The sequence below is a fragment of the Ascidiella aspersa genome, chromosome 2 (genome assembly GCF_963924565.1).
Source record: "Ascidiella aspersa chromosome 2, kaAscAspe10.2, whole genome shotgun sequence".
Lineage (NCBI taxonomy): Eukaryota > Metazoa > Chordata > Ascidiacea > Phlebobranchia > Ascidiidae > Ascidiella > Ascidiella aspersa.
In genome coordinates, this window is record NC_139448.1 from 32,901,707 (window position 1) to 32,917,073 (window position 15,367).

The following is a 15,367-nucleotide window of genomic DNA, read 5'->3' on the forward strand; positions in this document are numbered from 1 at the left end:
TCTATTCTAGTTGGAGAAGGTTGCAGTTAAAGGGTAAGAAGTAGACCAGAGGTGACTGTTTTTGCCTAGTCGGGAGACTCTCTTATAGAAAGTAAGCAGTAAGAATATGAGTGGGCACAAGAAGAAGAGGCGATTTATAGAATACAATGGAATACGGTTTGGCAAATATAGCTACAGCCAGTCAGATATATAGAATCACTACAAATTTACAAAACCATTACTTCGCCAAGAAACAGTTTGTGATTCACTTTATCGATTTCGCAGAGATTGTGTACAAGTCATGTGTGGGGTAAAAGTTGTTATTTAGCTAGTCATGTTACATTACAACAACAGGTTTTTGTTGAATATGCAATCCAAAACTACTAAAAGTAAAGCGGTTTATTTGCTTCGTTAAGTGCATTTTACGTGTTAACTTTCAGTTTTAACAAAGGCATGGACCGAAAACAAGCCAAAAACCAAAAAGGCAAAATAAATTATCTGAAAAATCACCACAAACGGGGAGATACCCTAGACTATTCCTTTTTTCAGCTCGCAACTCAATGTGCAGCCATGCGTGGCCTATTGTGCAATCGGGCGTTAAGGAACTTTGTTTTGATGCTCGAGCATTTAGGTTCAGACGATTTGGAATTCAGTCGAGACTGTGTTTGGTCGTCTAGTCTGACCTCTTCCGCAACTTGGAAATGTAGCTAGCTACTTTGGCGCAGGGGTGACAGTTGAATAATTTTCTAGAATTTTACCACATAGAAAACATTATTTAAGTTGCCGCTGGTTAGCGTACGGGTAGGTTAAGCAATATTATTATTTTAATAATACTTGACGCACACTCACTAAAACACCAACCGACAAGATAAATAATGTGCGTTGCTTTAATAATTGTTTCAATGCTGTGGTAGGATTTTAGTCCAGCGCCGAAAGTTTCACTGATTTACTTAGTTAATGTTATCATTTTATAGTGTTCTTTTAAATCAGTGTTTCTCAAGTTTTTTTGGCAACCCCATTATTTTCACTGATTTTTTGTACGTGGCCAATAAATAACACACTAGCATAAGTAAGCTTTAATTTAATCAATATGAGCCATGTATTTGTATTGCTTAGCAACAATTTTAATTGAGAAATCTTGCTCAGAACCAATCTTGATAAATCTAACCATCGTTATCAGCCTGTGGTACAACAATTTATTTGTGTTTGTGTTAAACAGGTCAAGTTGCCTTGCTAATTAATCATTAATTTCATTTTCTTCTGTGCATGCCTTCTAGTTAGCCTGCTGCAGTGACAGTAGCAACAAGAGGTTGTACAACTACACAGAATGTGGAAAATAATGGCAGAATCGCAGCTGGTCCGTATGGCGATGCACAACAATCTTAAGCTTATCGTAATTTTTTTCCTGCTGATTGGATTGGTTAGACCCATCGAGCCAATTTTGAGCATACACCGAGCTGGACGAATGTCGAAAATGCTCGTGGCAACGTCAACATACAATGACAGCTTCGGAGACATATTCGACCGCGAACTTTCGGGGATACAGAAGGAAAAAAATCCAGTTGTTTCTGTGGACCTGAACTCCAACAAGGCACTTGAAAATTCCACTCAGGATATCGAAGAGAGCTACACGAGGGTTGATGCTCTTTTTTATGCACTTATTAGTGCAAGTCTAGTTGGCCTAAGTGGCATTTTTCCCCTTTTGATATTTTCTTCAATGAAGAATCAACCAAATTTGCATGAAGGAGGTAATATTACAATTCATGGTTAGGTTTCATCATTAAGAATATAACATTTAAAGAAATGTATTCCAATAAATGTTGATGAAAAAAGTTGTGTATCCTAACTGCATTTCATATTTTTTTGCCTCTAAAGATTCCCGCCAAATTTTTTTTGCCAAAATCCAAAGCTATTTTTCATTGCAAACAAAATATACATGATTTTTGGTGGCAATTCCTGCCAAAGATATTTAACAGGAAGGTACTGAAATGCAATTTGGTGAAGTAAATTGCTTCATGTTATACTCTTGAGTCCCCCCAAGTTTGTCTTATCAGATAAAATATTTTTTTAATGCATCATATCGACTGTTGCAAAATGCAACTTTTTAAAAAAAAATTAGGAACCTAAACTTAAAATATTTTCTGCAGAGAATTCCAAGAGCCTGAATCGTTTGTTGAGCTTTGCAGTGGGCGGTTTACTCGGCGATGTTTTTCTACACCTTCTCCCCGAATCATGGGACCATTTGAGCTTTGTTAACGAAGGTATGCTTTCCAATGTTACAATTTAAACCAAAATAATTAGCACTGTTATGGTATGTTGGTTTTAATTTACAATGACAGAGTTAACTTGTATCATTGTTTTAAAATAAAAGTTAAAAAAAAATGAAGATGAACCTAACCACCTTGACTAAACAAATGGAAAATGTTTCTTATATTGTATCTGGATAAGTTCTGCAATAATTAGGCTGCTTTAATATTTTTCGCAAACTTAGATAAATTCTCTCAAGTTTATTAACATTTTTTAGCAGTCATCAAAGATCAAAAAAAAAAATTATTAATTAGTATAAAGTAGATTAATTTAATTTGTATTAAGTAGACTAAAAAGGGGTTTGATTTATGTACATGTTGAAATGTGAAATAGTACATCGACATGTGTTGCATATGTAGTGTATTGCATCTAAACTACCCAGATGTGTTGATGATATATGCATATTTAAGTTGAAATAAATACATAAGCCTGTTTTCCATGCATAGTGTATGGCCACATTATGGCGCATCTAAAGTACCCAGAAGTTGCTTGCCATATGCTGGAAGTGGCCGCGATTCTTAAGGAAGGAAGTGATCAGACTTTTCAGCTCACGCAGAGAATTGTTGTGGCACAAACTTTGTCAGCTGTCAATGAGACAACTGAGGCGATTGTGCATTGACTAACTGTCAACTTTTTTCGCATTCAGATGGATCGCACAATCACTGGCCCGCTGTAGGAAACGGAATGTGGGTTCTGGTGGGATTAATCAGTTTCTGCATGTTGGAAAAAATGTTTCCAGAAAACGAAGTCGCACAAGACACCACACCAGAAAAGACACAAGACGCCAAGGTTTAACATCAAAATTTATAGAAAGAAAATCTTCCGTTAAATTCTTATCTTACCTAAAACAAATTTTTCTCTAAAAGAACAAATAAAATACGTTTAAAATGGACCGGATGAAAACATGTTTTGCACACAAATAAATTTTCCCCAAAAATATTGATTAACATTTTGAATAATATTGATTAACCTTTTCCGTACTCAGCCATCTACAAAAATAATAGAGAATTTGGATGTCAAAGGGGCTGGATGAAGTCATGGAGCAAATTCTTTAAAAAAAATAAAAGAAATATTTTTATAGAAATAATTTTGTATGGAGCAAATTCTTTAAAAAAAATAAAAAATATTTTTTAGAAATAATTTTGTATGGAGCAAATTCTCAAACAAAATAAAAAATATTTTTTAGAAATAATTTAATAACAAAGAACAATACGATCTTTCCACACGACACCTTATCAATTTTCTTATTTCAGTGCACCAAACTGAACAGCAATGAAAACAACAATCACGCACTGAAAAAGAACGGCTTCGCAGTGCACCACAAAAACCAGGCGAACTGCAGCAATGGCGTAAGTGAGGAAGACACCTCATGCCACCAGCTGCAAAAACCTCAAGCGAGCAATAATAAAATCAAGGTCAGTCAAACACGAAAGGTGCCGTCTGGATTTTTGCAAATGTGTGAAAATCTCACTCTATGTGTTGGGAAAACTGCCAGACAATCTGACCTGACCTTGTACGGCGATTTAACATAAAAGGTGTTGTTTTGAAAGTGTAAAATCACACTTTCATTCGTAGGGCAAACTGTAATTTAATCATCTTGTACAATACAGAGGTTGTGAGTTCGAACCTCACTACAGGCTAGCTGTTTTTCTTGCTTGCTCTGCTTGCATCATTGACAGGTTCGGCGAGTCTGCAATGGCTTTCAGTGTACTTGTACAATACATAGTTAACGTCAATTGCATGGCGAATTATCATGTAGGGCGTTGTTTCGTTTTTTCCCAAAGTGAAAAATTCACAGAGCTTTAATTTGTGTAGGTCAAACTGCCGTTTAATCTGTTTTACAATTTGTACATTGATATAGTTACAGTCACTTGCATGGCGGCTTAACATAAAACGTGATGTGTCGGTTATTCCCAAAGTGTAAAAATCACCTTTTCAGCTTTTATTCGTCAGAAAAACTGCTCTTTAATCCGTTAATCGGCTTGTACAGTGGCTGGCATAGTTTAAGTCAATTGTATGGCGAATTAACATAAAGGGTAGTGTTTAGGTTTTGCCCGAACTGTGAAAATCACCTTTTTAGCTTTTATTCGTCAGAAAAACTGCTGTTTAATCTGTTAATCGTCTTGTACAGTGGATGGTATATATTTAAAGTCAATTGTATGGCGAATTAACATTGAGGCGTTATTTCGGTTTTTCCCGAAGTGTGAAAATCGCACTTTGCTGCATTGGCTCTGACAAAATCAGTGTTTTATTCTGTTTCACGTCTTGTACGCTGGCATATAGTTTTACACTGAAAAAGGGCGTTCGCATTGCGATTCGGCTGGAACGTGAACCATGCCTGTTTTCGTGACTAGTCTAGGTAGCTTAAATTGTGGTGTTAACTATTGTTAAGTTGGCGTCAGTTCGTGATGCTTTGAGGTAGAGTATGGCCAAAACGCAGCACGAACTTTAATTAGGCCAAGCAAAGCAGTTGTAAAATCCGCTCTAATTTAAAGATTATAGCTTCTCAGTTAGCTTTGCCTTGCCTTGTTTAAATAACACATCTACTTGTCACCGCAATCTAATTAGCGTCGTCGCCTTAACAACCATTAAAGCTCGTGTTCTTAACCCACTGAATATTGCCTTTTTCTGGCTATGGAAGTGTTTGTGTAAACGTACGATATTATTGACCATCCGTACTCGTCTAATACACTATGGGAACAATGTTTTTCAAGGTTTTAAATCACAGGGCACATTTCTGAAAACGTGCTGTCGTACCAGGCGCGCTAAGCAAGCTCGAGATTGTTTTGGGTAAACCGCTGTTTCTTTTGAGTTGTTTTGACTACAAAATGAAATGTTATGCATTCCAAAAAGACCTTCATTATTGCTGAAAACCTCGCCAGCCATCAAAGTGGATCACACCAAGGTGTTTGCTCAGCACAAAAATCCCCACGTTTTTTTAACTGATTATTTTAACATAGTAGCCATGTAGTTTCGAACCTTTTCTTTCCAGACGAGGTACACAGATGTTGCTTCGCTACCAAAGGGCCTGGCTTTTAACTCTAAAAAATGGTAACATAGTGGCCCTAGAATTGCAAACCTTTTTTCGGACGAGGTACACATAAAAGCTTTTTGCTACAAATATTGCCCTGTTTTTTACTCCAGTTCATTGTAACATACCGCTCGCGAAATTCTAAACCTTCCATTTTAGACAAGGTGCACAATACGTTCGTTTTTGCTGTAAAGAACGCTTTTTTTTTTTTTAACTGTTAATTATTGTAACATGGCGCTCGCGGAATTGTAAACCTTCCATTTTAGACGAGGCACACAAACGAGTTTTTGCTACAAATATTGCCCTTCCTTATTTACCCTGGTTCATCGTAACATAGCGTTCGCGGAATTGTAAACTTCGAATTTAGACGAGGTGCACATGTGTAACATTGCGTAATCAGGTGGCACTATAAAAAGACAAATTGTATTGGATTCTCGACAAGCTTTCGCACAACGGTGCTTCATCAGGTCAAAGTAACTAAGGCATACATACGGTCATTTACAAAGATAAGTAACATTGCAACCCTTTTCATTCCAGACGAGCGGTTACCTGAATCTGCTTGCAAACTGCATCGACAACTTCACCCACGGGCTTGCTGTGGGCGGAAGCTTCCTGGTCAGTCGTCGTGTCGGCGTTCTCACCACCCTGGCAATCCTGCTGCACGAAATACCACACGAGGTCGGTGTGTTTTTTTACTTGGACGAGTTTCTGTTTGTGTGTTTGTTTGCATCTAGGTGTATGTGTCGGATACTTGACATTTTATTCCGGTACCGACATTTTGGTGGAAAAAGTATCGCGCAAAATCTCAATAAATGGCATTGAACGTTCGAGTGTAATGTTTTGAAGGGTATTAGGCCCAAATTTCTGTATAGGTAAGGCACGTTTTCTTTCGTTAGGCCAAGTTTCTAAAGGCCACTTTTTGTACAAATAGCGTAAGAAATGATAAGAGAGTATTGCTTTGAGAGGAGTAGAAATGCGCTTAGAGAAATGTATCGTTGCTATTGCAACTCATTGCCATACTTCACATTAAAAACAGATTTCTTTATTTCAAATAATACTGCAATCATCATCGTGGATACTTTTGTCCGACAATGCTGCCACCAGCCATAAAAAAACATGGTGCAAGAGTTAAATTCGAACTTACACAGCTGATGTTCCTTTGTTGAACCACAGTGTTATTTGCTGACAGTGGAAAGTGGGACGACCGCCGTACTTAAAGTCGAACTTTGAGCGTCCAGGGATGCTCCGCTAGATTATAATAATATGTTGTTATGCGGTCGATTATTATCAACTGCGCGTTAAGCTCACAATGCCAGCCTCGCTGAGTCATGCGTACTTGGCTTGATTACTAGTCCCTGATGGTCGAATGTTAGATGCCTGGTTTGACTCTGAACAACAACTTGATTATTCTCGTTTGCTGCTTTGTCCAAAGGCATTTTTAATCTCAGTCGAAAAGAGTTTGAATTATAACTCTTTCGTCAGAGCGACTTGTTGGTGATTTTTGCAGACTATGCTAAAACATAATTATAAAAAAACAAAAAAATTACCGTTTACATTTCTATGAGAATAAATTGCGATTTAAATGAAACTGATTGTAAACAATTAAATATAATCCTGGTTTAAATTATGGCTTTCAAGATTTCAATAATTCTAATTCTTGTCTTATTTGAGAAAACACAAAATGATCTAATTCTGATTCTAATCTAGTTTGGAAAAACTTAAATGCTCTAATTTTAATTCTAATTTAATTTCGAAATGCTAAAATAGATCTAGTTGTCTGAGCCTGTCCGGTATACGCTTGTCAAGCAAGGCCAATTTTTTTGCAAACCTTAATAGATGCTAGGTCAATGTAATTAAATTGGAAGAGGCCATTTACTCGGCTAAGTATTTAAATCTATGCATAATCACCAATAGGTGTATGTGTAACGGGCGAACACAGTAATATAAATGGATTAGGGGATAAATCATGGGAATAATGCAAAACTGGGAAAATTAAATTTATTAATGACACTAACCCAGACAGTTTTATATCGCTCTTACGTTCATAATGTATTTTAAGATTTATTAAGCCCAGCGATAATTATTGTGTGCTTATTGTGCCTAGTTTAACCACTTTATACCAAAATATTTGTGCTGTTACTAAGAAAAGTTGGATAAGGCATAAGAATTTGTAGACTAAAGTCTCGCAAACTTGTTACACCCAATTGATTCAATTCTGACAAAGCGTTTAACTCTGACGCAGCGCACTCAAATATTTATCTTTCATTTGATTCCAAACTTTGAAAACCCCAGTAGGCCAGACAGTCTGGCTTTTAATATTTTGCTGAATTTAAGGCAAACTCATTTTGTTTAAACTTCAAAGCATTCATTTTTGTTTACAAAGTACGTTTGTTATTGAAAATTAAAGAAAATCGTGTACGCAATTGAGTTTCATTTCCGAAATTAATTGAGTTTGGAGTGACATGGAGAAATTTCACAACATTGAAGTATCGAAATTTGGAAAGCTGGTTTCGAATTCGTAGCCGAAACCGAAAAAAGAAATCGAGACTTAACTTAATTAACGTCACATTTGGCAACGTGCTTCAGGAAACGAGTCTTTCACAGAAAGGTCTCGCGAAAGAAATTCCCCAGCCTTTAGCATTGGCGTTTTTACTCAAAGTAATTTTCGTTGTTCAAGTTAACGTGCAGCACTTTTGTTTAAACATATATTGTAACTCGATAAATGCAGCGTAACATATTAACTCTATCGTTTCGTTAATTTTACCAAGTGAAAGAAGTAACCAAATCGCTAGTCGATACAAACCGCTATATAGCTATAAACTGTTGCTACCAGGCATAATAATAATAGTTAAAAACAGCTCCTCTTGTAACTGTAATTGTAAACCAACTTGTTTGCAACGTTTTGAAATCGCCTTCTTCTGGGTGAATGACACCGAACGCTCGTAGTACAATAATATACAAACCGCTATACTTAGGTAAAACTGACGAATCGCAAAGTTCCGTCCATCACTGTTGCCCTTCCTTAGTTCATCAACAAACACGTCCGTTTAACCTTGACTCAAATGTAATATTTAATCTTCTGGTATGACCTTTTCCCTGTGGAGAAACGACTCTTTACATTTGGAATGTGCGGTAACTGCAATTGGATATAGTCATTTTAATTTACGCTTCCCATGCTAAAGTGTAATTTTTGATGCTCCGGCAAAACGCATCTGTTAACAATCTTGCAAAAAAAATAGATTCGTGATTGTCAAAAAAACTTGTTGTTGCTATGTAAAGCAGAACTTCCCAAGGCATTCAGTAGGTCCACAAGTTTTTACAAGGCTTACATTCTTATGAATTGTGTTTATTTTTTGGATATACAAATTTGAAATATAACACAATAACTTAATTACTGTGGGGTGCACATTAAGTGTCGGGCTAAGTAAACTTCATCTTTTTGAAAATTTTTTTGGAAAATTTGCAAACGTCGCCAAAATATTATATAAATAGTAAGCAGTTTGGGAAGCCCTGGTCTGGTGTATAGTGTGCATTTAAGTTTCGCATGTTGTGTGTACTTAACAATACATGCCTTTATCAAACGAATCGCTTGTTTTTGCAAAATGTTATCACTGTAAGAATGCCACAGGTTTCGACTTTTACCTATTTCACAGCGCGGATAGCCAAAGCAACGAAACCATCCCTCGCACTATTATTGTTTAAGTTCATAAAATAATATTATTATTATTACTATTAATATTATTGCTATATGCGGATCTAAGCCCGTTGCAACACTGCCAGTTGTATCTTTTATCAATATCGTGGGATCTAAAAAGGACCACAAATGTACAAAAAAATCTAGAACAACTTTATTTAACAGAATACTATATAGTTACGTTAAAAAAACGATTGGAATGAATGTGAACCTTAATCTAATTAAGTTTTTCAGCCATCATTTTGAACGTTTCGAATAACTCTTTATTCATTTTCAACATAGCGCTGTGTTGAAAATGAATAAAGAGTTATTCGAAACGTTCAAAATGCTACCTATACTTCTGTATGGGCTTTGATATTCTCATTACGTATAGTATTCTGTATTTTTAAAATAAAGTTGTTTCAGATCTTTTCGTTGACCTTTGTGGTTCTTTTCGAATATCATTGTTTCAGTTGAAAAAATAATCATGTAATTATTATCTTTATTGTTTATAATCGGATCCAAGCCTGTCCCAACCCTGCAGTTGTTTATCTTTTATCAATATGGAAGTAATAATATAAATTGGGCGTGTGTCCTTAATTACCCACATTGTTGTGGTTTTAGCTGTTTGTTTTTGTAAAGTTACTGTAACATTTAAAGATAAAATCCACAGAAAAAAATAGACCTGCTGATCTGCTGGGTAAATGAAGACCTAGAGTTAAATTAAAAAAGATATAAAAGCAAAAAGCTATAATATTGTATTCTAACGTGCCCAGCCATTACGCGATGGTGAAAATGTAGGGTTAACCCGCAACCTGAGTACAGTATTCAAAGTGAATCTTTTATCCATATCGTAAGATTGAATATTCTTGTTTCAGGTCGGCGATTTCGCGATCCTGCTAAAGGCGGGGTTCAACAGATGGGAGGCGGCCAAGATGCAGATTTTCACGGCTAGTGGAGGACTGCTTGGAGCCGCCGTCGCCTTTCTGGCCGAATCCGCCAAGTCAGCAGGTTCGTTGCGAGTTCGCATGCATTTACTTGCTTGCTTACTTACTTGCTTGCTGAGTGTTAAGTTGCTATTTGAACAGCTCAGCGCTGTTTGTTTGTGCAAAGTGCAACTGCATGTTTGGTGTGCCGCGTCATCCCTATTTGCTCTGCGGTCGGTTGTGTAACTTCATTGTTTTAATGCGCAATGCTGACATGCCTCACAGCACTGGTCGCGAACCTTTTTAGCTAAGGGAGCCATAAAAGCCGAATAGTCTTGGTTGTATTTCTATGAAAGCCATATAATATTTGTTTACATCTACTTAGAGGTTGGAAAAAATAGGAATTTAAACTGGGCCTTTTATTTTGTTCTTATTTAAAATACAGCACATACTAAGAACGACAAAAATCAATTAGCTAAGTTTGCACGACTTGCATTGCGGTGTCGGAAGAGCAAGGCCTTTTGGATATAAAAAGATTTTATCAAACGAGATAACAGTCCCGAAAATACAAAAAGAATTCGTGCGAATTGCCGAAAAATTTACTACTATATGTGTGTAAAAAAGGAAAAATAATGTTAGGAAATCGGCCGTGACCGCGTGGAGTTTATTCAAATCATGCTAAAAAAAAATAATGGCTTAGATTTATCTGCGAGCACGATTTTTTCATCAAAACAGCCATATAAGGTCACAAAAAAGTCATATATGGCAGCCATAGGTTCCCGACCCCTGCTTTACAGCAACCCTTGATTGATTTTGACTTATCTCCGATGAAATGGTTCACTCTTTTACCTATAGTATTAGAACCCTTTATCTTTATTTGTTTTGGGGAATAACGGCTGGAGGTTCTAGTAAGACGTAATCAGTACATCAAAGCCCATACAGAAGTAGGGATTATTTGAATTTTTGAATAGCTTTTCAAACATTAATGTTGATATTCTTATTTACGTTTTAATTGTCTTTTGCACTGAAAACCTTCTGGCATCATCACTCAGAACATGTTTTTTTTTTTATAAATTCCTATTTTGATTATAACTCAGTCAGTTGACTTACGTGCTGACAATTTTTTAGGGCTTTTATACACTTATTTTTCGTAAAATTATCTATAACAACAGCAACGACAGTTAAAGTTAACAGTAAAGGGTAGAACATTGAAAACCTAAAATGTCGGAACGAGTTTGTTTAACGATTTAAAGAAAGCAATAACGTTTTTTTGCATTCAGGGTATTTAATTGTACTTAAGTTTTCAAACCTTTTCATTTATTATCAAAAGCTATCTTACGCTTAGCTACCAAACTCATTTTGCGTAAAATCACACTGTCCGCATTGTTTAACTTGTAAGAATCGCAAAACGTCAATTTACTGTCGTTGTAGGAATGGCAAAACATCAATCAGCTGTCGTGATTTTTTGTGATCATACATGACCGAAACTCTAGTACTAGAAGTACAAACAGGATGCCGAAATTTGGTAATGTAAGACCCACAGTAGCAAAGTTGCACTCTTCAATGTAATATACTACAGCATATGTAATAGAAGAAACTATACACACACAAATACAATGGCAGTCTGTAGCAAAATAACAAACCATTACAATGGTTTAGGCGCGTAGTTTTACGTATTACTGCAGAGTATTGTATCCTTCCAGGATTGAATTGATTGCTTTTTTGGAATCTGTGGATTTATCCAAACTCTACCCTTATTCCTAGTAGTCATTTTTACAGCGTTTTTGTTATTTTGCAGGTGACCAGGTGGCCTGGATTTTACCTTTCACGTCTGGAGGTTTCATTTACGTTTCGCTCTGTACAGTCGTGCCCGATATATTGCAAGAAAAGTCGCCAAAGTAAGTCATTTTTCGAGCTAAAAAGTAAGATTTGAAAACGAATGTCAAAGTAAAATAATTTGTATTACTTCGTCATATCGTATTGTCATGTCGTAGTATAGCTTAACCTTTGGCAACCTGTCGAACCCCTATGTTATTCTGCAAGCGTTCGTCGAACCCAAAATTTTCGCTCAGTATTCATTTCTTCCTTCTAGCAGCTGAAACTGGGCATATTCAAATTATAAACTTGCATTTATGTAGGTCAAATTGGCTAAATGTTCAATTTATAACGTCACATGACACCTCTTGGCGCATAAAAGAGATTCGAATTTAGCTTGAAATAACAGCATTTATGTTTCAGAGGACGTTCTCGCCGAACCCTTGAAACAGCTTCGTCCAACCCCAAGGGTTCAATCGAACGCTGGTTAAGAACCACGGTCGTAGTTAAACACTCGGCCTGTACAATTTAAACGCGCTGACCTCGTATAACGTTTCATGTTCGTGTTTTTCCAGGGAGTCGTGTATTCAAATGGCGATCATCATTTCGGCAATCGGCATTATGCACGCTGTAAGCTACGTCGGCTGAACACCGAGCATTGCTGCTGCTGTTTCCTTCTTCAACAAACCAAACTCCGCGCCCACCCAACCGGAACAGGCCACTCCACGCTCCGCTGATTTCTGGTCTGTCGTCATGACTGCGTGGGTTTGGTTTAGCCGAGGAAAACAAACAGATGCGATAAGTCGCAAACGCAATCCAATATCAATGCGCAAATGTCTTGTTCACGTTGCCATTTATTGATCAGATATCTAGTTCTACAACAGGGGTTCTTAAAACATTTTTGGTGCTGACGTCATGAATTTGCGTCATAAAACAAGTGGACATGAGAAACCAGCTGTTTTCGGTCCAAATAATTTGAAACTTGAATAGAGCTCAAATGTTTTCGAAAATAATGTGCCAAAAAATATTTTAAATTACTTTTTTTCTTTAAGAAAAATTCATTCCATTTTTTAATAATACACGATTTCTATTCGGCATTCATGGACCCAAGTTTAAGAACCCCTGTACTGAAACGCTGCTTAACGACCCACAAACAAATACCGTAATGTTAGGTGTCTTCAAAGTTTTAAAGACACCAGTACAATGGGTATTATGTGACAGCGTTAATTTTAGCTCAGGGAAGTGGTAATATAAGTTGGGCGTGTGTCTTTAATTATCCAGATTGTTGTGATTTTCGCTGACCCTAAACAATGTGTATCCGGTTGTTTTGCTTTTGTAAAGTTACTGTAACCCTTTAAAGACAAAATTCACAGAAAATAAATTGGACCTACTGGGCGAATGAAGAGATTTAAATTAAAAAGCAAAAAAAAATAATTTTGTATTATAACGTTCCTAGAACCTGCTGTTTTCGGCCGAAAAGTCTAAATACATTTATTGCTAAAACTTTTTTTATATTAAACTCTTTTCTTTTGAAAAAATCATCACTTTTGCAATGATTTACTAATACTTTGAGGGCCTTCATGAGCCCCTTAAAACTAGTTGATGTACCCCATGGGTACGGGGACCCAGTTTAAGAACCCCTGTTCTAGGTGTACCCTTCGAAGCAAAAGCGTTTTGATTCATTTCTTGTTTGATGCAAAACTTTTTTTAAAGTTTGCCTTGATTAAGTGGCGTCGGACATACGTATGTCTTTTCCGTTATTTGTGCCTAACTTTATTTGCCTTTGCAGTTTGGTTAATTTGCCCCTCAAGCACTTTTAGGCGTTTAGATATTTTTTCGCGCGCAGTTGCCCAAATTTTTTTCAAGTTTATAAAAAACAAACAATGCCATTGAGATCAAATATTGAAACAACCTTGTGTTGTGCGAAATTTCGTTTTGTTACATGGCGACAGCACATTTTGTATTTCCAAATGCAGTGATCGCAAATTCTTTTCGATTGAAAGTTTTAGTTGACAATGTGTAAAGCAGGTATAAATCATCGGTAACTGCCCAGTCGTTGTAAATTGTTAACGCATTGTATACGCCGCATATCATTGCATTTATTTACAATGGGGTGAATAATTATGCATTACTAAGCGTTAAAAGCAATATATCAAACCACCCACAGCCATCCGATAAAACACGCCACTGCTTGTGCAACTTTAATTAACTTTGGTTTACAGTGTCGATGTCCGTCCCCGCTTGATTGCGGCTTGCTATTATATTGCAGCTATTTCTAGTGTTATAAGGCCTATCCTCTCTACTGAGTCAACGAGCAACCGATGTTCGTTCGTGTCCTGACTTCTCAGTGCAGCTTGCTTGCCGTATGGACAACTAAAAGTGCAATCTCGTATCGTCTTAGTGGTATAGTTCGTCCGGTAGTTTACAAACTAGTTCTATAGCTGCCGTGTTTATTTCTTTATTAAGTCTCGAATATGCGAGCGAAAAAAGTATTTAAATCTAATTTTTTTTTTTTTTTGAACAAATTTTAATTTTTTTGTTTCCCAATCCACGACGTTCAGTGTGGTGTTAACTGCGGTAAAAAATCGTTCCAAATGCCAAATTTACTTTGTGGAATAATTCATTTTCGACATGAACTAAAACATGTTGCATCAGCCGTTAATATCAGCCACGTTCCCACAGAAAAAATAGTAAAGTTCATTGTGTAAAAACAACAAAATCGATTCGCCACACGTGCGTTTTAGGTGATATGTTTTGTTCGAAGCACTGAGATTGTCAATGTTTTGAACGGAATTGCGGATGTGATCTGTGCAAACGCCCACCATTTACTACCGGTTGTTTTTTTGTTTATGTTGTCAGTTGGTCCCACGCCCCTTGAATTTAGCGTGCCAAAATATTGGTGCCTTAAACTCGTAAAATGCAGTTTCTGTTGCTACTTAGATTTTGAACTAAGCGCCTTATTTGCTTCCAGTTAGCAAAAAGTGTCATTTTAAGTTTAAATGTCTACTATAAAACACCCTAACCCTAATTTTGCTATTTTACGCAACTTTTAAGTTGGTTCAATCAGTCAATGTTTGAGTATGTAGTTCTGATAGAAAACGTTTATTAAAGCATTTAATTTCTGATGTAAAAAAGTTCTGGAATCGCATATTTTACAGATAACACAGGCACGCTTGGGCTACAGATGATTTTGTTATCTGCAAATCTTCACACGTCAATACAATGTAATATAGACGAAGTGCAAAAACACTGAAAAAAAATATTGTCCCTCTAAAAAACCCGGCCTTTTTACAATTCGCCAAGCGAACGCCAAACAAGTCAATACATATAGTTTCGGTTGTCGTCCGTAAATTCCAGGCTTTGCGTCATTTGCTAGTCTTGCCAGCAATGCACCCCATATCATCCTATGGCTTTGTATCGCTTCCTATCCCCAAAGTGTCAGCTTGTTGGCTTCCTGGCTTCTTGAACTAGCCGTTTGTCGCCTGGGCGCCTTGATTATAGGCTTTGTCAAATTACCTCGCCCTGCTGTTATTCACGCGAGCCAAGGGTTGTGTGCTTTTGCGGGGATGACGGGTTTGCGGTCTTGAAGTTGCGCGTTTTAAGAGTTGTGGATTGGTTTATTGGCGTTGTTTTAAA

The 15,367-nt window shown here is 36.7% G+C and overlaps 1 protein-coding gene across 1 annotated transcript; it reads left to right on the plus strand.

Annotated features, from left to right (window-relative positions):
- Positions 1–706: 706 nt before the first annotated feature.
- On the plus strand, positions 707–14,187 carry LOC146165010 (zinc transporter ZIP13-like). Its single transcript, XM_083380907.1, has 9 exons — positions 707–1,727; positions 2,127–2,240; positions 2,933–3,075; positions 3,540–3,701; positions 5,140–5,191; positions 5,829–5,995; positions 9,869–10,001; positions 11,715–11,814; positions 12,307–14,187. The coding sequence occupies exons 1-9, from the start codon at positions 1,307–1,309 to the stop codon at positions 12,377–12,379; spliced, it is 1,365 nt and encodes a 454-aa protein (XP_083237033.1). The 5' UTR covers positions 707–1,306; the 3' UTR covers positions 12,380–14,187.
- Positions 14,188–15,367: the final 1,180 nt, after the last annotated feature.

Coding starts and splice junctions, on each gene's coding strand:
- LOC146165010 (XM_083380907.1), top strand. CDS start 1,307: ATGTGGAAAATAATGGCAGAATCGCAGCTGGTCCGTATGGCGATGCAC. Junction 3,076..3,539: donor AAAAGACACAAGACGCCAAG/GTTTAACATCAA, acceptor TTCTTATTTCAG/TGCACCAAACTGAACAGCAA. Junction 5,996..9,868: donor TGCACGAAATACCACACGAG/GTCGGTGTGTTT, acceptor TTCTTGTTTCAG/GTCGGCGATTTCGCGATCCT.